The 21,596-nt window shown below is 41.9% G+C and overlaps 1 protein-coding gene across 4 annotated transcripts in view; it reads left to right on the top strand.

Annotated features, from left to right (window-relative positions):
- Window positions 1-6,940: 6,940 nt before the first annotated feature.
- Window positions 6,941-21,596, top strand: part of znf574 (zinc finger protein 574) — an 18,163-nt gene continuing 3,507 nt past the window's right edge. The window contains exons 1-9 of one of the 4 annotated variants that reach the window (XM_031853535.1): window positions 6,941-7,013; window positions 9,113-9,270; window positions 13,835-14,981; window positions 15,072-15,280; window positions 15,611-15,790; window positions 15,997-16,091; window positions 18,039-18,133; window positions 20,809-20,957; window positions 21,250-21,537. In XM_031853535.1, coding sequence (XP_031709395.1) covers window positions 7,001-7,013; window positions 9,113-9,270; window positions 13,835-14,981; window positions 15,072-15,280; window positions 15,611-15,790; window positions 15,997-16,091; window positions 18,039-18,133; window positions 20,809-20,957; window positions 21,250-21,537 — 2,334 coding nt within the window. In that variant the 5' untranslated portion in view covers window positions 6,941-7,000. The other 3 variants (XM_031853536.1, XM_031853533.1, XM_031853537.1) reach the window with 3 other exon arrangements.

Raw genomic sequence — 21,596 nt, forward strand, 5'->3', positions numbered from 1 at the left:
TTTTTTTTTTTTTTTTTTTTTTTTTTTTTTTTTTTTTTTTTTTTTTTGTTATTCCAAATTTTAGTCCAGCAATGTCACATGCAAAACGATTTCACATCCAAGATACTGTACGGAGATCAGACGTCGGTGTGTCCTTTTCAATCAGTGGTCTTGTATGTCTGCAGGTGCACATGCTAGCCAACAGGTGGAACTCCAGTTTTCCATTTAACTTCAATGTGAAGGGAATGTTACAAGCCTCTGGATCTATGGGGCTGTGGTGTTGGGAGGGAGCACGGATCACGCTGAGTGTGTGTGTGTGTGTGTGTGAGAGAGTGTGTGTGTGTGTGGAGGAAAGGGGAAATAATGAATCTGTCTATTGACATGCATCATCTCCTGTGTCCGACCGTCTCCTGTTTTCGCTGACTGTAGTGTGAGTGTAACGGGTTTGTCCTGTACAGTGTGTATGCGTCACAGATACATGACAAGTTTCTTGAGCACAGCTGCAGGGAGTGTATGTATGTGTGTATGTGTGTGCTGGCAGTCCATGGACATTATTCTCAGTACTCCTGACTTTTTCCTAAATGAAGAGCTGACTAAATGTGCTATTTTAATGTTTGTTTTTTCCATCTTCTGATCTGTCACACTTTGTTTTTAATTTGCTGTGACCCTGCTCTTTTATCACCATTGTCTGAGGGTAAAATGTCTTTGTTGGGAACAGAACGGTTGGATAAAGGAGATGATGAAGAGAGAGGGATGGAGGGAGAGAAACAGTTTTTGTTTGTTGGTATAAATAATTAAACTCATTAATAAAGTGATGAAACTGTTCCTGTCTCACATTCATGATTGAACTGTAAGTGAGCCGTGTTTACATGAGCACAGAGGATTTATTGATGACTCACGGAGCTCGTGTTGATATGTGGCATAGTCTTAGATTAATGTTTTATTTTTTTAATTTACACCGCAGCCCTTGGCCCCAGTAGTACTCCAGTAGTGATAAACTAATATGGGATTTCAGGGCCAATAATAACTGATTATCTGTTTGTCGTGGCTGATACCGATAAAATAACCAATGATGAGACTATTGAAATTGCAAAAATGGGATGAGGGGAAAGAAGACAAACTAGATTTTCAGTTTTTTTTCCTCTGTTCGGATAATCTCAATCTCTAGGTTCTTCAGTACCAGGGAGTGTGGACCAGCAGTTAACTACTTATACTGGAGTTTTTCAATTTTGTTTTTTTATTTTTCCACTCCACTACAGTTGAGTAGAAAAACTAACTAACCCTAAAGCCTCACCCTAAATGTTCCACTTTCACTTCATGCACCACATTTATTTGACAGCTATTTACTTTTCAGATTAACAGTATAAAAACCTGTAATGCTCTTATGAAGCAAAATGTATCAATACACTGTGAATTAAACTACCCCAAAATATATCAAATTATTCTAATTAGTTCCACCGTAATATAACGTTAAAATTCTGCCAACATGTTAATGCATCAGTAATTCGATTATAAAATAATCCTGCATAATGAGTACTTTAAGCATTTTAAGTACATTTAGCTGATATTACTTTTACGTAAGTTACATTTTGAATGCAGGACTTGCGACCGAGTATTTCCACACTATGGTAGTGGTACTTTATATTGAGCAAAGGAAGAGTACTTCTTCTCCTGCAGAGTGCAGTAGTGAAGATGAATGTAGTAGAGCGAGAGACATGTGTTGAGTAATTCCATCTGATACAACCTGACAATCCCTCTGAGGATGCGGTGGAAATGACGGATATTTCTCAGCCTGCTGGTAACTCAGCCACACATCACCATGAAGAGTGTGATGTTGAGATTGTGTTCGGCTCAGGTGTTGAGCCATGAGCAAAGTTTGTAGTTGTGTTTTCTCGAACCTTTCTCCTACAAAAGAAATGTTGATAACTGAATGTGCTGAATATCAAAACGTATACATTTGCTTATCAGTTATGAGTCGTGGGATTTTCTTTAATGAAACCCTTTCATGGAGGGATTAATGAAATGATGCTCTTGTTGTGCTCCAAAGTGGTAGAGTGAACTCTGGAAGGGACCAGTTTCAGAATGATGAAATCAGAATGGTTGTTATGGAAAAGATGTTATCGCAAATGTCAGTGAAAATGTTTTTGACCTCGACTGATGAATCTCGCACTTCCACAGTTTGATGACATCGGGCCTGAGGGAGGCCGGTTCACGGACAATTAACATATTCATACTGCTCTGTGTGTTTATCTTTTAACCGTTTCCTCTCTTTTTGACATTTGTTTCAAGATATCTGAGCATCACATTGAATTCAGGTCTCCTTTGACTGCATGACTTCAAGGACCATCAGCACAAAACTCAAACACAGCAGAATATCTTCATAGTCGCTCAAGGAAACCTCTCCAACACATCTATCTCAATGTTTCATTCAGACCACAATCTGCTTTTCACTGTCACAGAAGAAGAGAAGGATTTAATGAAGTCTCAGGGTGTCTGTGAACTTTCTTTTTTCGTCTTTCTCTGTGTTGGGTATCAAGATATTCATAAGCTCTGGCAGAACCTGGCCGGAGATTGATTAAAATTGCTTGATGACCAGTTAGCCGGCCCTTCAAGTTCAGCTCAGATAAATGAACACTTTGTCCTTGTATGAGGCCCTGTCCTTGGTCTCTGATCGTAAACATGAACTCAAGTCTTAGATTGACATTTTGCATTGTGTGTTCACTTCTGAGTTTGTTCATTTTTGACTTAAGTTTGTAGCAGGGCAATGTAATTAAGAGGCAGAAGAAATCCTGTTATACTGCGTGAATTATGTTTGTTATTAGTTTGGAAAATCAGTCATAAACAAGGTGTATTTGTGGGTTGAAATTTTCCAATTTGGGGTATTAATATGGAATTGATAGAAATGATTCACCACATAAGATATATTCGAGGGAAGATTGTCTGGAAAGAATCTAATCTGGGAAAGCTAAACTGACAAATTATCAATATTTAGTGATAGATGTGGATGTCATTTATTTTACAGGGTATGTGTAAATATGTATAGGTATACTTGTTTGTGAATATATGTATGAAATATTTATTTTCTTTTTAGTTTCTTTAGGTGTATTCCTAATTGTTTTCTTTTTGTTTTCTTTGTACCGGCTGTGTTTTTAGTGTCATATTTAAAGCCTTCTTGGATGGCTGTGTGAAGGAAACAATAAAAATCATAATTGAAAGAGAAATACATTTTTCAAATGTGACTTTTGTAACAAAACCATAGCGTGATGAATAGATGTCAGTTGTTTTTGTTTAATAATGTGCTTTTAACTAGAGGCAAATGGCAAAGATAAAAATCTGCGTTTCTTTTAGATCAGAGGAATCAAGCTCTTAAGAAGCTTCATAATCTCAAAAAAATAATCCTCTTGATAACTGCTGAAATTAGTCTGTTATCAGTTTTTTGTGTGGAACAAATCCAGCTCATCGACCCTAAAAGAATAAAGATAGTGAATAACGAGACTGAGAGTCTCTGTTTGTGGCTCTCTGAGGCTGAACTAAGGTACAGCTGTGCTTTGGACTAAATGCTGAAATCAGCTTGTTAACTGAAATTGTTTCTTTTGTTGTCTTTTTTGTTTGTGACCTTGTTGACTACAGGAGGCGTAATGACATTTACAATTTCCACCTTATAAATCCATTACTAACTGATACAGGCTTATATTTATAAATGATCCCTTCCACTCTGTTATTTAATTTCAACCAAAAATACATCAAATCAAGGAGATTCTGCCAAAATACATTTGTAATCATGTGGTTATTATTGATGAGAATCTAAATTTATGATGTATGAAATTGGTGTATTGAGTGAATCTCACAATATCAATGTTCGTACTAACGTCATGTCAAATAGTGTCTATTTTTGCCTTGAGTGAAACGGCATCTGCTCACACAAGCCTACGGTAGAGATGCTGAGAAAACAACAGAGATAAAGAGGAATAAAATGCTCTGTGTGAGCCCCCCCCCCCCCACTGCTGGGACCTGCAGTCTCTGAACCGTGGTGTGAATGAAAAACATGGCTGCTAAGTCGTCATCGTGCTGATACGAAACATCAAGGTTGAATCATGTTATCCCGCGATGTGTGGAACAGATTGCACAGTTTCTCTGGAGCCTGAGTGGCCCCGGCCCTTCTGGCTGAATGCCCGGCCGGCTCTTTAATACCATTTGGAGTCCAGTTAAGCAGTCTGGAGGAGCTGCTCATCTTCCCAATCCTCCAATGGGGCACATCAGGGCACTGTGTAATTCTGGGAAAAGAGTGGAGTGGGCTAGTCTATACTTTCACTGACCTCTGTATATAATACCTGATGCAGCTGGCTGTGCTCACTCTGAGGGTAAATCTGGTAAGTGTAAAGCTATATAGTGTATTAATAAACCTCTGTGGGCATTCAAGTGCAGTTGAAGTCACATGAGGCAGTTATTGCTGTCGCTGTATAAGAGGTGAAGACAGTCGGCCATTGAACAGCTGCAGGAACAAACTCAGACTGTGGTTTCAATGTGACGTAAACAAAGTTGCTGATCAGCAGCTGACACATTTGCAGACGGCTGTGTGTGTGTTTGTTTATGTACTGAAGGTTTTAATAATGCATTGTGTTAGTCTGTAGGTTGATATATTGTACGTGATTGTACTTAGTCATGATTTCATTTTGATTTGGGGCACATTTTGTGTTATTTGTCTTGTGCTGTTTGTCTGTAACTCATTGTTATTGCTGCCTATAACATTTTTTGAAAGTCAGGCAGACTTTTGCCTGCTCGGATATAATCTTAATTCTTCCTCTCTTTGCTCTTCCTCCTCAAACAGAAAAGACTGCTCTTCTAACATCTTTAATATTTTGGAGATCCAAGCTGTTCTAAATAACTGGTGTTGATATAATGATGTTTTAAGTCGGAAAGGGGGAAACTCAGACAATAATAATAATGGAAAAGATCTCTAGTTGATTTTCTGGGATGACTTTGTGTGTCAAACACACAACGTGTGTGTCAGACACACAAAGGCATCTGCAGTGTGGGTTCTGCAGATTAACTCTCCTAACTTTGTGTAAACTAGGACGTTGGTCCATGAGGTTAAACACAATACCTATTGGCTTTGTCGTGTTTGACATATGGGATCCAACGTTATCTTAACATATTGAAGAAAGAAAACATATTGATTTTACTAACAATACCTTATGGACTCACATATCATTTCTTAAAAGCTTGAAGTGTAATTCTTGGAAATAGTTTACCCAACTCAGTGTCCCCTCTTACTAGTTTTTTCATGAGCTGTTTTCATTGGTGTTTTAGGACCTTGTGTTCTATTTGGCTTCATTGACGCTGGAAATAATAGTTTGACAAAACACTCCAAAAACTCAAGAGTCCACTACCATGCAGCTTTTTCTAGACTTTTCAACAGTGTCACATGGTCATCAGCAAATAAAGCTTCAGACCAAAAGAGTTATGAATTAAATCATTAACAGCATTCATGTCAAAGCAGACTTTGAACAGTCTAAAACAACAAAAACAAAAGTCTTTGGGGAGACCGGGGATGGTAGTAACACTTCACATCAGTAACTCAGTAGTTGTTTGTGCTAGATCGGTCAAACTTTACCCAGTACTCATATTTGTCTCCTACAAATAACACTCACCTGGACATCTGCTCCACAATCACACATTATTATAATACTAGATAGAAATATAGATGTAACAATGAAAGGTAATTTGCTGAGATACAATCCATGCTATCCAATTTATAACTCTACTGAAGAATAAAGAATAAACTGTTTTATAAAGTGAACAATTTGAAGTGAAAGTGTGTGGACTGTATTCCTGCATGTGCATCTGTCTCATAGGCCTAAGGGCTCAATCACTGACACAATTTGTCTCTGGGGTGCAGGCTTTGTGGGCAACAAACTGACTTTTTAATAAACTGTTACAACTGTCCTCCCCCAAGCAGCCATTACAGTAATGTGGGTGTTAAGTTAGCACCAATAAGAAGCACCAAATTAAAAGAAACTGCTACTTTATGTGAAGTCAAACCACATTATGATGAACGCCAGGCAAAAGATGATCTTGATGCAGGTTTGTTTTTCACTTTCTTACCTGACAATATTTGTTTTGGTCATAAAATCCACAATATTGATCACAGAAACATGCCATTTCTCCTGTGAGCTCAAAAGGGAAATGGGAGTGTGTGCTATTGATGACATCACCGCAGCTAGTGTCACTCCCTGGTCCTCCGTCGCCCCTAAGTGAACCTTGAGTAGGCAGTGTTATGTCAAACTATTATTTCGGATAATTATTGTTAGTTAATGTAAGTATTATCAGTACAATGTAGTCACAGTATTAAATGTAATTATGCTAAGTGGCCTCTTTCAGAGTATTATATTCTAACATTTTTATATTATATTTATCAGCTATTTAGCTATTTTTATTATATGTCTATATGTATTGTGCCTTTTTGCTTTGTGTGTTGAATTTGAGAGCTTCTGTGTTGCATGTCTTGTTAGTACTTGACAATGTAGTATAAGAATATCCTGAATGATGATACTACTTCTATTAATATTGTCACTTCTTTCATTGTTTGTGCACGCATTGTAAAGGGTCTTTGTACATTTGATCTTATATTCTGTTTTTAGGTTTACTTTGTAACATCTGCCTTGTGACTACAGATGAAAATGGCATCTTGGCTAATAACTCTGGCGCATTTACAACAATGTTTTTTATTATTGTGCACTGTCCCTTATCAAATAAACCAATAAATAAATCAGCAAAGTCACGAAAGTAACTATAAAGTAGCCTAGTGTCTCAGAATTGTACTTAATACTGCTCATCAGTATCTCTGACTGGACTGCACTGACTCTGCTGCAGTACTGGCGCGCTTTTGGACTACAAACTCCCTCAGTGTTATGTGTAGTACAAAACTATTGGTTCATGAAGTGACCGTTACAGCCAATCAGATCAAGCCTTCTAACATGCAGAAAAAACTGAAGTTGTTGTCCTATTTCCTCGACCGGTAATGTCTGAGTGCGGTGAGTTATGTTGAATTAATTTTACTTATTTTATATGGATGCTACTTTTTCGATGACATATGCCACACTGATATTTATGTATGGAGGTTTTCAACGGGGGGAGACAGCTAACGTTAACTTTTAGTCTGTCGCCGCCATTATACCACCGAAGAAGCGTATCCCGCCCTCCTTCTTCGGTCTTTTCTTCTTCTCCTGCTTGGTAACGTTAACAGAAAGTAAGCACCACTGGTCCAAGTGGTAAAAGGGGTTTAGTCACCGGCTAAATCGGCCCCTATGCCCGACGTCAAAGGAATGATCCGACGGTTGTTGTGTTAGCTTTCCGAGCTAGCAAGAAAGCTAGCTACCACGCCGGGGACACCAGTTAGCCATGTTGCTCGGAAAAATGGCCATCGTTGCATGTTAGCGACACAGTACTGGACAGAGATAACACAGTTTAGCTAGCTAGCTGTTAACAGATAGCATTGACTCGCTGGTAGCGCGAGCCAAACCAAACCCCTACTCAAACCGGTTAAAGGAGCTAACATGATGCTTGGTGTTAGCCGGGGATTGCATGAGCTAGGACTAATATCTATTGTCAATATCGGTTATTGTCCCTGCAGAAAACACTCATAAGTATCGGCCAACGTTCTGTTATCCTCCACAATGCACGTCATGTAATCAACGTTAACATTCATGGCGTTTAGACACCTGTTAGGTCCACTCTGCTCAGTAATGGATGAACAAAAAGCAAATTACAACAGGTGTTTGCAATAGGCGTAATCAGATGCAGACCAGCACACATCTGATGATTTAACGTTGATGCCGGACTGAGGTGATGCAGTCTTGCATAAACCCACTGCTTTGAATCTGACCACAGAGAAGAAGGGCGCAAATTTGTCCTAGACCACTAGTCCATCATCCCAACAGGGGGCAGTGGGGGCATTATTGTTCCGTAATTGACGGTTTATGATGTGGTTATATTCTTTATGTTTTGTTCTATTAATAAAACCCAAGCAAAGGCCGAAACCAACAATGGATTTATCACACTAACAAGTACTGCCCATGTGGGAATTTCAAATGCCCGACAAACCCTCAGACCTTTAACACTGTATAAAAGTATTGCACTGGGTGACATGTTGCCTCTTTACGTGGATGTGGTAACTGTAGTTTTAAAAAAAAATAAGTTGATCCCATGGACACCATCCTGCTGCTGTAACCTAAAACCTACAGTGTCCAGCTGTTTTACATCATTACTTTTTTGGGATCTTTAAAATAAATGTAATCTATATATTTGTGTACATTTAAACAATCTTTAGTAAGAACACATTGGCTTGGCGCTGAGTGTCAAAGACCTGTTGTAAAGCATTGAGAGACAGATTGAAATAGCAGTGTTTTCAGTCTTGTCATGGGATTTGTCGACAATAATAAACATGGAATATCGCCAGCCTCATCCTTTAAGCCACAGACTTGTCTGCCAGTTAAGATGATCAACTAGAAGGTGTGTCACACTGATGTTATTAAAAGGTATTGATGTGTGTCCTTCAGTGGATTTCTTTGATTTGTGAGGCTCTAGAGCTGTACTAGTGCAGTATGAGGTCCGACTGGTGTCTAGTAGGTGGGAAGGATTGCAGAAATTGTGTTTGATTATAGCTAGCTTCATTCACCAGCAGCATGCACTTCCAGTGGGTCCAATTACAGCACATATCTAATTGATGTTGGAGCAAAACGTCTGCCTGGCCCATGAAATGGCAGAGAGAGAGAGACTTGGCGAGGTCTCCACTGAGCAGCAACCTGCATGGTCAAAATAACAATTAGCCCAGGCTCAGCGCACGGTGAGTCATCCTGGCAACCCCAGGGTTAGCCTCTTGGCGCTTGTGTCCAAGCTGTTGTCTTGATAATATATGCAGGCACTTCTTTTCATCAGGAGAGGGCAATGTTCACAACCTAACTTCAAATGTAATGCACTGGTGGGTAGGCATCTATATAAGGCTCACGTCGGGATATTACTTTCATATTCCAAGCATGCTGAGTTTTGTGAACTGTTTCACCTTTTATCTAAGGATCAGTTTTGTGCTGCTGCCTTTCTTATGAAATGTTTTTGATTTCTAATTCCTTGGCAGCCATGGAGAGTTCGTCGGTGTACATGTGCTTCCCCTGCTACCAGGAGTTCAACACCCTGGAAGAGGTGCTCGAGCACCAGTTGACGTGCACCGCCGAGGATGAACAGCTGGAAACACCTGGAACCGCCCCTGTCACGGTTCCACTGCTACAGACTCGGGTAAATACTGGCACCGTCAACATTGTCCCCTTTTTATCAAATGAATGCAGGAGCTTTAGCTGCTCCTACAGGAGCGAAGAACATCAATATTGTGGCCTGAAACGACAAGAGGTGTGATTGCATAAAATCCTCTGAATTCGATGTGGAGAATGACATTGAAGTGACAAGTATAAAAGAAGTAATAAATTGACAATGTTCTGCTACTCATCATAGTAACAGTGACCTTGGCCAGAGCACTTAACATTGAGTCGTTTGCCGTGATTTATTGTCTCATTTCGAGGGGTTGTGTATTAATATCAAAGTGTTCTCTGATGTAATGATTAGCCATAGAACATAGCTGTTTTTTGTGTTGGATAGTAATCCGGCTCATTAGTGCTGACCGATAACTCGTATTTTCATCATCATCGCAATATGAAACTGCGTGATAAACACGTCGCAAAAGACCAAAACAGTCTGTCCTCCGCTGCTGCTGTTTTACACAAGCACAGCTCGCTAGCTCGACTAATAGCGAATTGTTACTAACAAGTAGACGACAGAGCCTCCGCGTTATTGTTTTATTACAGCGTAAACCTCGACTACACAAGCTAAAACAAAAGCTATCTGTATGTAGTCCAGCTGTTTAGCTCTGTTAGCCATGTATTTTATAATTTGTCAAATTCAAAAACTGCTGGCTGACATACATAATGTATGATATGGATACTTTTCTTATGCACATTTAATTATTTATTGCTAGTCATATTATCGTTGCAATACTGAACAAACATGATCTTGACATATGTGTTTGGCAGGCTGGATTTACCCTTTTTTAAATTATTTTTACTTTTGCTACTGGAACATGTATGCATACCTTATCCTGGTAAATCCTCACTAAGTCTCTGCACCACTACATCTGTACAGACCTTTAACTTTTACCGCGATACTTTGTCGGTGGCTGTGTAGTAAGGCCTGCACATTATTCATTCGTTTTCTAAGTACTTAAGTTCTACCTGGAACTGCCTTCTGTCCAGGGTAATGGCAAAATAGCACATTAGCACATTGTGTATCACAGTAACGAGTCTCTAGTGATGCAAACAGGTGTAACGGGCAAACATGTGGCAGTGCTAAATGTTGATTAATTATGGAGTGTTGGCTTCTTAGTCGATGCATGTTTTATGTTTTGAAATAAATCATATCTGGCATACATCATATGTACCAGTGCTGTTGGTTGAGCTCTGTTCTGAAAGTGTTGGTGTTCACAATAATTTGTTGAATCAGAGCATACAGTTTTCAGCTTAATGGAGAGGTTGTTTTTGGTAATATGATACAGTACAATGGCGACATAGTTAAAAAAAAGAAATAAGCCAGGAATGCACTTTGGGTATTAATTTGATAAATGATGCAGGGTTGTGCTCAGCGGCACGACGGCTCCCTAAAATAGAAGCCAAAATATTTTGATCACTTGTTGGTGGCACGCTCTTAGTTTAGGGAAGAACTTTTCGTGCCCCTGTGTCTGCAGCCTTGGCCGGAGGCGTGATTTTTCAGGGTTGTACGTTTGTCTGAGCGTCCGTTCTCATGAAGCGGTGCCTCAGGAACGCCTGGTGGGAATTCCTTCACATTTTGCACTAATGTCCACTGGGACTCAAGAATTAATTGATTGGAATTTGGTGGTTCCTTTGACTTCACAAATACAATTCTTTGGCCATAACTCAAAAATCCACATGGTAATAATGACAATTATACACAAATGTCTACTCGGATAAAGTTATTAAGGGATTTTCGGACAGACATGGATGTACGCTGCAACTTGACAGGTTGGTGAAGGGATAGAACCGGGACGCGGTAACTCTAGTTTAGATATGCAGCGGCTTTTCTTTCCCTCTGTGTACTTCTCTATGGGAATTCAGATGTAGTTATATTGTTTTGGATTAAAATGGATTTTTGCAGTGCATTCAATATTTTTTACTTCATGTGTCCTGTTTGGAAGATATTCTTCTCGGATGAATTTCATCAAAATTATTCGCGTATTTAATTTGACTTCTGCGAAGATGCTATTTGAATTGCAGAGTTGTAGAGTTGTATATCCTTACAGTCTTCAACACGCGTCCATAAAGCACAGTGACACTCATGACAGACAAATTGCATCCTGAGTCACTGGGGGGGGGGGGGGCATGAGAAATGCATCCGTCAGCGGCACCCTTTCTCCTGATGGATCGCTCATTGGCCTTCACATGGAGGAATCAGCAGGACAAACACTATGAAAGCTGCGCACCTTATGACTTCCTGCCCCCCCCCTTGCTTAAGCTGGTTTACTTCACATATGGCAGCCATTAACATCTATCAATAATGAGAGTAATAGGAGTAAGAGTTGTTAAATAAGTGTAATTTGTTCATCAAATTCACTTGAGCTGCCCTCTAAAAGCTTCAATATTTTGATTCTGAAAAGTGTAATAACTCAACTGCATGCTCAAGTGTTGTTGGAGTGCGTTTCAGTCTTAGTGCCCTGGCCAGCTGCTTGCATCGCCGTCTGGCTGATATAGTTTAGTCTGTTTTAAACAAGAGGCCGATTTATATTATGGGACTTGTGTCTGCCATTTTTGTAGTTTCATTAATTGTAATTAACAGCAAAATGTAAGCAGTGGATAAACGCTACAACCTAAATAAAATACATAGAGAGCTTTGACGTCGTGTTCTGCACCAAGAAACACTTGCCACGGCCCATTTATTCAGCATTTAACTGTCCAAATGTTCCGTGTTTCCCACAGGGTTTTGTGGGACTGGTTGGTGGACTGTGGACCCTCTATGGGGCTTCGGGGGCATGCTCCCCCGGAAAAACATTTTGTCCACTTTCAAGTTAAATGCTTCAATCTGGTCACTATGAGAGCATTAAGAGGCCAGATCTATGATGGATTGTGTGCTCTTGTAAACAGTGCTCCTGCTGTTGGTCTAGTGCTGGAATGCATATTTAGGCTCCTTCAGAACAAAATATAAGTCAACAAATAATATGATGTATTTAAAATTAGCTCCAGCGTTACCAGCTGCCTCATTAAAGTCATGAACACATCAATGCATCAGTAATTATTCTATGACGAAGGCGTATCGTAAATGTATTATTTGAAATGGGTCGTTATGCATAATGAGTTTACTTTTACCAAACTACAGCTGGTCACTGCGCAGGAAGTGAGCACAGATTTTTACTGTAAAATCTATGTAATTAATGGGAAACACTGCTTGTAGGACGGGAGTCTTGTCTCCTCACTTGTGAATGTGTGTTTTTGTTCGAGGTATGATCTTCTACTCTCTCTAGCCACACTAGCTTTTCAACGGGCGACACACGTTGAATCTCTAGATGATCCGCCAAGCTGAGCTTCTCACGGTCCACGTGTCTTTAGCACAGTACTGATCTAACAGCGTCCATGTTTTTTCATGTGGGTTAAGATGTAAACGTTTCAAAGATGTGAATTCTTTTAAGTGTAAAGTAATTCCCATTTTGACTGTGGTAAAAAAACCTTTGAAATAACAGAACAACATGAATATATCATAAATTTTAGGTCACATCGCTCACCTCTACTGTATTTTGTCCGACTATACTGTATATGCACGGAAGACGGTCGCTTATTTAGTATTAATCACAATATGAAACAAGGAATGCTCAAAACTTATCACAAAGGTCAGAATAAATTGATTTATTGTAGTACAATTTCACAAGATATGCCCTTTGTTGCCAAGAAATTGAGGATTCTCTCCAAAGAAAGCAGCTGTAACAAAAATCAACTAATGCAAACAAAAACTAAAACGGCACATTGTTATTTCTTTAAATTGTCTATTACCATTTACTGTGCCACTAACCGGATCCGTGTAAGTGTTATAGTTTATTTATTAGTTCATATCCAAAGGGGCAGAAACGAGATAACTACTAACCAGCTAGCCCAGACACATCTGTCTTGTGATACCATTTAAAGCCGACGTTATTTTGAAGACATTTGCTTTAAGATCACAAGTAAGAAAACCACACTCGGCAGACCGATGGCTGCAGGCTGTGACCTCATTTACACCTGGTGTTAACATGCTGTCTGTATTTATAAGAGGAACAATCAGAACGCTGTTGAATCAGCCGGACCAAATTAACTCTTTACATAAATAGAATGCTAAAACTAAGGCCCATAAATCACTGCATTATGTGAGAGTGACGTACTGAACTGTCGACGTCTTTAACCTCGACCTTGATGTTCTGTTTTTATCATTCAAATAGACTCGGGGAGCAAATGTAAAACCTTGTGGAGTGACCCATTCCACCCGATGGGCCTTTGATAGTTATCAGCCGGGCTGAGGCCTGATCTTGGCTGTCTGGAGCTCTCAGAGCAACCTCGGCTCTAAACACATGCCGCTCTAATTGACCTCAGTACCCCAACACTGAATTCTCATCCCTCATCTGCCAGAGAGAATGAAATGAAAACAAAACGCTGCAGGTCTACTTGAGTCATTTCCTTTGTGCACAGAAACAAACGCAACAAGTGAAACATTAAAGAGAGTCTAATCTCCAATTTCCTCTCTTTTTTTTTTTTTTGTCCTCCCCTTGTCTTTGCAGCAACAGGTCATCAATATATCAAAGACATTAACAGTCCCACAGATTGAAGTCCAAGCAGGACACTCCTCGGTGCAACCTGTTCTCCAGCAGGCTGCAGTCGGTGCAGATGTAGCATCAGACCAGCCCAGAATCCTCTACCAATGTGGGGACTGTGATGAGCTTTTCAAGAGCCTGGACCTTTGGCAGCAACACCGTAAAGAAGAGGCATGTCAGCAGTCCGCCTCTGGGAGGAAGTCGAACCCTGATTCACAACCTGAGCCAGAGACCGCTTCAGCTCAGAGCTCGGATTTAACTTTAAACACAGAGGAAACTACACACGAAACTAGTGAAAATCTTCAACCTGAACAAGTGGAGACTCCCGAAGCAGAGGAAGAGAGGCAGCAGGTTGCAGAGACCTCTTCAGTTCAGAGCTCTGATCCTCCGGTTTCTGAGGTGGCGGCGGCCTCAATCTCCAATCAAGAGGAGTGGTCTCCCAAGAGGAGAGGGCTCAACAAAAAGCCCAAGCCTGAACCCGTGCTCCTGTGTGTGGACTGTGGCTCTTGCTTCGGCCTGGTGTCTGAACTAGTGTCCCACCGCAAGACCCAACATGGCTTTGAGGAAGCTCTGCACCGCTGCCCCGTGTGCGGGGAAAGCTTTCTCAACACCACACTTTTTCTCTACCACCGCAAGCAACACCGGCAGAAAGGCGAGGAAAGGTCGGTCGAGGTCCCCGAAGAGAACTCAAAGCAAGTTTTTACTCGGAGCAACGGGACCGACGCCACTCCCCCCACCGGTGTCGCCTCCAGTTTCACACAGCCCGAGTTGTTCATGTGCACCCAGTGTGGGGAGAGCTTCAGTGACGAGGGAGGGCTGGGCACCCATCGTAAGCAGAAGCACGGCCTAAAGGAGCCGCTACACATTTGCCCCCATTGTGACGAGAGCTTCATGAACACCACCCAGTATCTGTACCATCGCCGGCAGCATCGCTTCACATCGGGGACAGAGGTGGCGGAAGGAGCTGAAACGGGCGATGAAGCAGCTAAACCTCAGGATGCCCCACAGAGCTCAAAGCGGCTGCTTTCCCCGCACGCCACTGCTTGTGATCCCGGTTCACCGCTAGCTAAGAGAAGTCGGCCCTCTTTCAGGATCCTGAGCGGCAGTGGTGCCGGTAAGTGAAAAACATTAGTTTTAAAAGCCCATTTGTGCGTTTGTCGCAGGATGTTTTGGTCCTTAGTGAACAGTTTTTTTGTGTTGTCAGGAAACAAAGCCATCAAAGAGGAATCAGAGGGCAGTACTGCAGCAGACTTGGACAACACCAACCACCCTCCACCTGCCAAGCTGCTGCAGGACTGGGCCCGCACCCCACTACCCCATGTGTGCCCCTACTGCGGCAAAACCTTCACCCGGCGCGTCTTCCTCCGCACACACGTCTTCAGCCACACCGGAGAAAAGCTCTTCACGTGCAAGGTACCAATCAAAACTGGATCAAAATCTGTCCTTTTCTTATGTCTGGGGGATCATTGTATTTGTTGGAAATGTCACCTTCGTCACGCAGCAGACATCGTCGAGATGATGTAATGCTTTTGAAGTGTTTCAGGTTTGAGTCAAACACAATCTTGAACCACCGACCTCATTATATTTGACAGTTTCTCTGCACAATGGAGATTGTTTTCAAAAACTAGGATTTGAGAAAATGTAGCCATATGCAACTTTATTTATTTTCCTTAAAAATGAGGTGCTTAAAAAGTTTGTATATATACGATTATGGCTTTGATCCTGATTGTTGTTGCTGTGAAGGTTTGCACAAAGTCCTTCACTAACTCCCAGAGCCTGCTGCGCCACAGCATGAGCCACACGGGCAACAAACCCTTCAGCTGCGACGTTTGTGGCAAAAACTTCTCCCAGGCGGCCACCCTGAAGAGACACCAACGCATCCACATGTCAACACAGCCGCGACGCAAGCGTGGACGCAAACCGGTACTGTCTCTGAAATACCTCTCAAATATTACAAAATGTTGTATCTATCATTTTGTAAAATGAAAGCATATTTAATCAGCATTTGTCATGTTGAAATGATTGCGAGAGATATCTTTGATTCTGTTATTTTTGGTAGATAACTTGGAGTGGAATCCTTTTTTCTTTTTCTTATTTCTACTGACCTTGACTGCTGTGTCACCCTGCAGGTGTGTACGCTGGACAATGAGGGATCTGCTCATCTATTCTCCTGTCCTCACTGCCCGTCACGGTTCAACACGGAGGATCAGCTCAACCATCACAAGTAATAACACAACAACAATATTGCATTAGTTGTTCCGCATTCTGTATTTGTGGAAGTGTAGGAGGAAATGACCACAACCCATCTAACCACTCCCGTTACATACTGTGCGTCATACTCAACACTCTAAAAGCTTGAAACATCTGGATTTCCGTATACACGCAAGATTGTCAGTATTCAATCAGTTACGACCCTGTTTACGGTGTAAAAACATGAGAATTACGGTTCCAAACAGAACCGCGGACAGGATTTAGATAAACCTGACGCCGCTGCCCGACCCTCGCCAAGAGCCGCAGTAGTTGAGCCGTGTCTGACTACTGAGCAAGACCTTAAAGCCGTGTAGCAAGCACACTGACTGAGATGTCTGCGTGCCCTTGAGCCTCAGCCACATATGATTGACAGACAGAGGCCCAGTAAATTAAGATGATAACGATAACAACCCAGGGCGGGGGAAGAGGCTCCTGCCTGGGTGAGCAAGGTGGAGAGGACATTGTGTGCGTGTGTGCGTGTGTGCGCGTGTGCGTGTGTGCGTGTGCGTGTGTGGGTGGATGGATGGATGGATGGATGGATGGATGGATGGATGTACTGAGCCAAAAGCAGAAACCAGACACCCCCCCCACCCCCCAAAAAAAGTTTTACTGTTCAAATACCTTTGGGTGTTTGTGTTGATACTGACTGACAAACACCAGTTGCATGTTCTGGAAAACAGTGGACCATACAGGCAATTTGGTGCCATGCTAGCAAGAGTCAGTGTTGAGACTTTTCTGTTAATCAGCAGATAATATTTTGGGTAAATCAGTATTAATTGGTCTGTTTAATAACAGCCTTAAATATATTATTTTGTCCTAAACAGTCCAAAACCCAACAATCACAACTCAAAGGGCACTTAAGAGCTTCATCTCACAGTCTCCTTCATGCAGATGCAGTTTACACATACTTTAATTACTGGAGAATATTTCAGATTGTTATGTTTTTTCCCAACGTCACGACAATAAGTTTAGAAGATGAGGAAAAGCAAAAGATTGCAATTTTGCTTGAAATGGCTAAAACCATTCGGTGATTATCAAAATTGTTTTAGATTCATGTTTCTGAGCTCTAGTCAGTGTAGTAATAATGCTGAGTGTGCAGTGTCACCCCTACTCATTAAAGAACATCTGGCTGGGAGAAGAGGTGACCCTGGCTGAAAATGTAATCCTCCCTGCTGCCTCAGGGTCAGCTGTCCCTGAAATATTGATTTCTCTTGTCTATTTAACGGGGAACAGAAACAGCCTGGCCTCTTCTACGGCCATTGAGAGGTCCTTGCACATCACCTCTAGCATCCCGCTTCACCTTAAGTGACTCGTGTCTTTTGCTGCAACTGCAGCAGTAATATACATAACGCATAAAGCCGTATGTGTGCAACATCATGATCCCTAAACTTCAACATCATCCGTGTTTGTCCTGAGAGCAGGCCTGATGCAGCGTTAGGTGTACACATCCCAACACTTCTCTCCTCCCCTACGACGATATCCAGTGTAACGTTATGCAATGGATAAATATAGTCTTTCATGTCCTGACTCGGACTCCTCCCAGTTTATTGCATTTATATTTGTTAAATCTGCAGCCGTTATACACTCGGCTAATTCCCTTTATTTAACCTGAAGCACAGCTAAGCACATACTTACTGGTAATCCTCATACAAGTCAAATAAAGGGTGGCAGCTTAAAACCAAAACATTACTTTCCCCCACTCTTTACATTCTGCATGTGTCTTTCGTTTGTGCCATTTTCAGTCTTTATTCAGTGCTATTTAATTGTTTGTGTGACTATTCCCTCTCCCTGTGAGGCATTTTTGCCCATTTCCCTACGTCCGCGTTATTCCTTTTGCAGGATAGCTTGAAACGTGTCCGTGTCAATAATCTGCTGGAGGATTAAAGCTCTCATGTGAATATGTTTTTGTGTTTTTAAACAGACTGCTCCACACCAGCCATCCATTCCCCTGCCACGAATGTGGAGAGGCCTTCAAACGGCGGAGAGAACTGGATCTGCACTCGCTCACTCACCAAGGTGAGTGTTCAGGGCTCAGCCTGGCATTATGTCGTTCACCCCTATACTTTCATGGTTAGCAGGAGCAACCTAAAGCTGATATAAACTGCAGACAGCCATCATCTGGGCTGCAGTGTTTTCCTCCGTTATGCAACATCTCTTTTGTTCAGCGGTTAGTGTCACAGACAGTATGTCACATCCTTTCCCTGTGTGAACATTCCCATTAGACCTAATCAAGAAATGAAATGCAAGCCCTTTTGCCTGCTTGTAATGGAAACCTAATTTAGATGTTTTTATCTTATCGGGACAGCAATTGATTAATGCATAGGCGATAAATGCCCCCATCAGCCTGCCCGGGTGGCCCATCTTGTTTTATTTATCAACATACATCCGTGTCATATGTGCTTTGCTCCTCTGATGCATTAAGTCAATGACTTTCCATTGATTTGCGTCCCATATGGAACGCAGGAGGGAGGAAGATGGAGGTAAATGAATTGGGTCAACATGTTGACTCTTCATCTTAATCAGGGGGGGGCTGGCACGGCAACCTCATTAGTGAAGCTTGAAGAGTCAGCGCGCCGCAGGGTTCAGAGGTACGACGCTCCTCAGAGAGAGAGTAGATGGGAGAGATTGATCAGTCTGGGGCCAAAGGCGGAGGCCGTCCTTATTAAAGGTTTAATCAGAGGGTCCCGGTGGGGAGCGGAGGGGCTCGCTCCTTACTGGGATAGACGCTACAGATGGTTAGCAGATTGCATAGACGTTGGCTCGACGACCTATAGGCTCACTGATGAACCGTCAGTGTCAGCGATTTGCCAGCCAGCTTCTCAAGAGCAACGCAGCGAGAGTGTGGTTGGCTTTGCCAAAATCCAACTAGGGCACCAGCTGATCACAGCTGAGATGATGAGCAGATTAATTGATCAGCCAACTGACGGGAACATAATCTGCAACACTTTTAACTATTGTTTATTCACTTTAATCAGGTGAAAATGCCAAATATTTGCTGATCTCAGTTGTGAGGATCGACTGCTTTTCTCTTTTTTTCTCTATATTTAAGCTTAAATAAATATGTAAATTGGATATTTATATGATTTGGAAAAAAAAGCCAACGTCACGATCACCCTGGGAAATCTGCACGATCAATTTATGATGAGAATAATTATTAGTTGCAGTTCTGCAAATAATTATTATTGATTAATCTGTCAATGATTGTATTGATTTGTCTGTGAAAAGAAAGGCCTGTTGCATTTCAGATGTTTCAGTCCAACATAAATAATTATATTTACAGTGGAAACATGTATCAAGTAATCCATTTCATTTTGAAAAGTCAGCTTTTTAAAAACCAACATGGCTCAGTTCAAAATTTTGTTTCAAAACAAAAAAACTGCTCTCTTCTCTGATCAGATGATTTGCTACCACTACACCTCTTATGATTATTATAACATCATACAGATAACCGTCTAATTTGTAAATGATATATTCATTACATGATTATAAAGTAATGAAACAGACAGCTTCGGAATGTACTGAATTTTATTCTCTGTCTGGTACAGTACAGCTGTTTGAAATGCTTTTTAAATGACTGTACTGTGTATAGTTCTAATTAAAGGCGGATGTTAATGGGATTCCTGTAGATTGGGACTCAATTTCACCTTTCATGGCGTGACTCGGACAGAACGGGAGCAGCACTCCTAATGACAATAGGTCAGAGTCAGATGTAGGCGATTCTGTGCCGGTCACATTAACATGAGACACCTGCACACAGAGGCTCAACCACAGCACAGGGTCTCTCCCTCTGCTCTTGTTGTGTGTGGGGCAGGCAGGAGTTAATATAAATGAATACACACTCCTTTACATTCTTGTAAATAGATACTGATTCATAAATAGATTTGTATAAATAAATAGATGAATAAATACATAGTTTTAAATGTATAAATAGTTGACTATGGTAAGCCTACACACACAGTATATAATACTAATATAATAAATCTGAATCGGCCAAGAAAATTGCAATGCTGGGATGTCTAGTCTTTACTCAATAAAAATGCAGTTCTAATAGAAATAACCACAGGAACGAGGCTGGGACGGGACAGTTTACATTGTAATGCAGTATATAATATATAGCTTCCTGTAGGCCCGCTGCAGTATGTGTCCCTGTACGCATTCGCTGTCCGTCTCCATCTCTAGCAGCCGTGACGGCTTCTTGTTGAGTAGACGACACACGGTAGCCTGAGGAACATCTCGTTGGTTTGTCATAAGCTTCGAGGAGACCACGTTATTCAATTAGAGAAAATAAATGAGTTTTTGTTTCCGTCATGATTTCAATGTGCATGCAAGCTAAGAGCTAAGAGCAGACGGGTTACAACGAGGAAAAGAATCATCGGAGTAAAGTAAATAGTTCATTCTTTAAACAGCACTTGTAAAGGAATTGGGACTGCACAGTGTATCTTTTTGAAGCTCATTGCTATGACAGCGTGCCAAATAAACACAGGGAAACATATTGTCTCAGATGCAACCAAAATTGTCTGCATCTGAATCACCAAACATTTCTATCTGCACCACCTGCTGCTGCACAATTGTTAGAGCGACGGCGACGAGCTCAAATCCGCCATCAGATGTCACCGTGACAGGAAAGCCTTTTGCAGCACGATGACCGAGTATGACCGCCTGCCTAAAAACCTGACGCTGTTCCATTGCAGACAAGCAGCCGGCGACGTGTCACCACTGTTCAACCCAGTTCGTGAACCAGTCGGTGCTGGAAATCCACATGCAGCGTTGCCCTTCCACAGAGGAGGACAAGAACACGGGTCGTGGACGGGGTCAGGGCCGGGGACGATGCACCGGACAGGTTGGGAACACAGCAACATAAATGAAGGTTTTTCTTCTCCACTGCAAAGATACTCACAGTGTGAGGGATTGCTAAATTCTAAGAGACAAATTTGGATGAAACTAGGTCACCAGTCCAGATGGAAAGAAAGTGGGGTTAGCATTAGAGGGGGGGTGATGTAACAAAGGTCCCCGGTTGTGTGACGTTGTGGTTACGTCAGCCCATACAGACACAGACCTTTTCTCTTTTCATTAATTACCCCTCGTCTGTTCATTCTCCGTCTCCTCACTTTCCGGTTTGTCTCCTCTTTCAGGTCGAGTGTGACCTATGCGGCCACCGTTGCATGACCCAGGAGGGCCTCGACCTCCATCGGTTATCCCACACGGGCCAGACGCCCCTCAAGTGCCCGGTGAGGCCTTGCCGCCGGCGATTTACCTCCAACAGTACCCTGGAGGAGCACGTGGTGGCCCATTTCCAGGGCACGCTCGGCAAGTCCAAAAACCGACCCCGCTTCCGCTGTCAGATTTGCCTCAAGGAGTTTTCCTACAATTCCACCTTTAATGTTCACATGAGGACCCACACTGATGAGAGGCCCTTTGAGGTAAGAAGGATGGTGTGTGTGTGTGTGTGTGTGTGTGTGTGTGTGTGTGTGTGTGTGTG

The sequence above is a fragment of the Anarrhichthys ocellatus genome, unplaced genomic scaffold (assembly GCF_004355925.1).
Source record: "Anarrhichthys ocellatus isolate YVR2014 unplaced genomic scaffold, GSC_Weel_1.0 scaffold13, whole genome shotgun sequence".
Lineage (NCBI taxonomy): Eukaryota > Metazoa > Chordata > Actinopteri > Perciformes > Anarhichadidae > Anarrhichthys > Anarrhichthys ocellatus.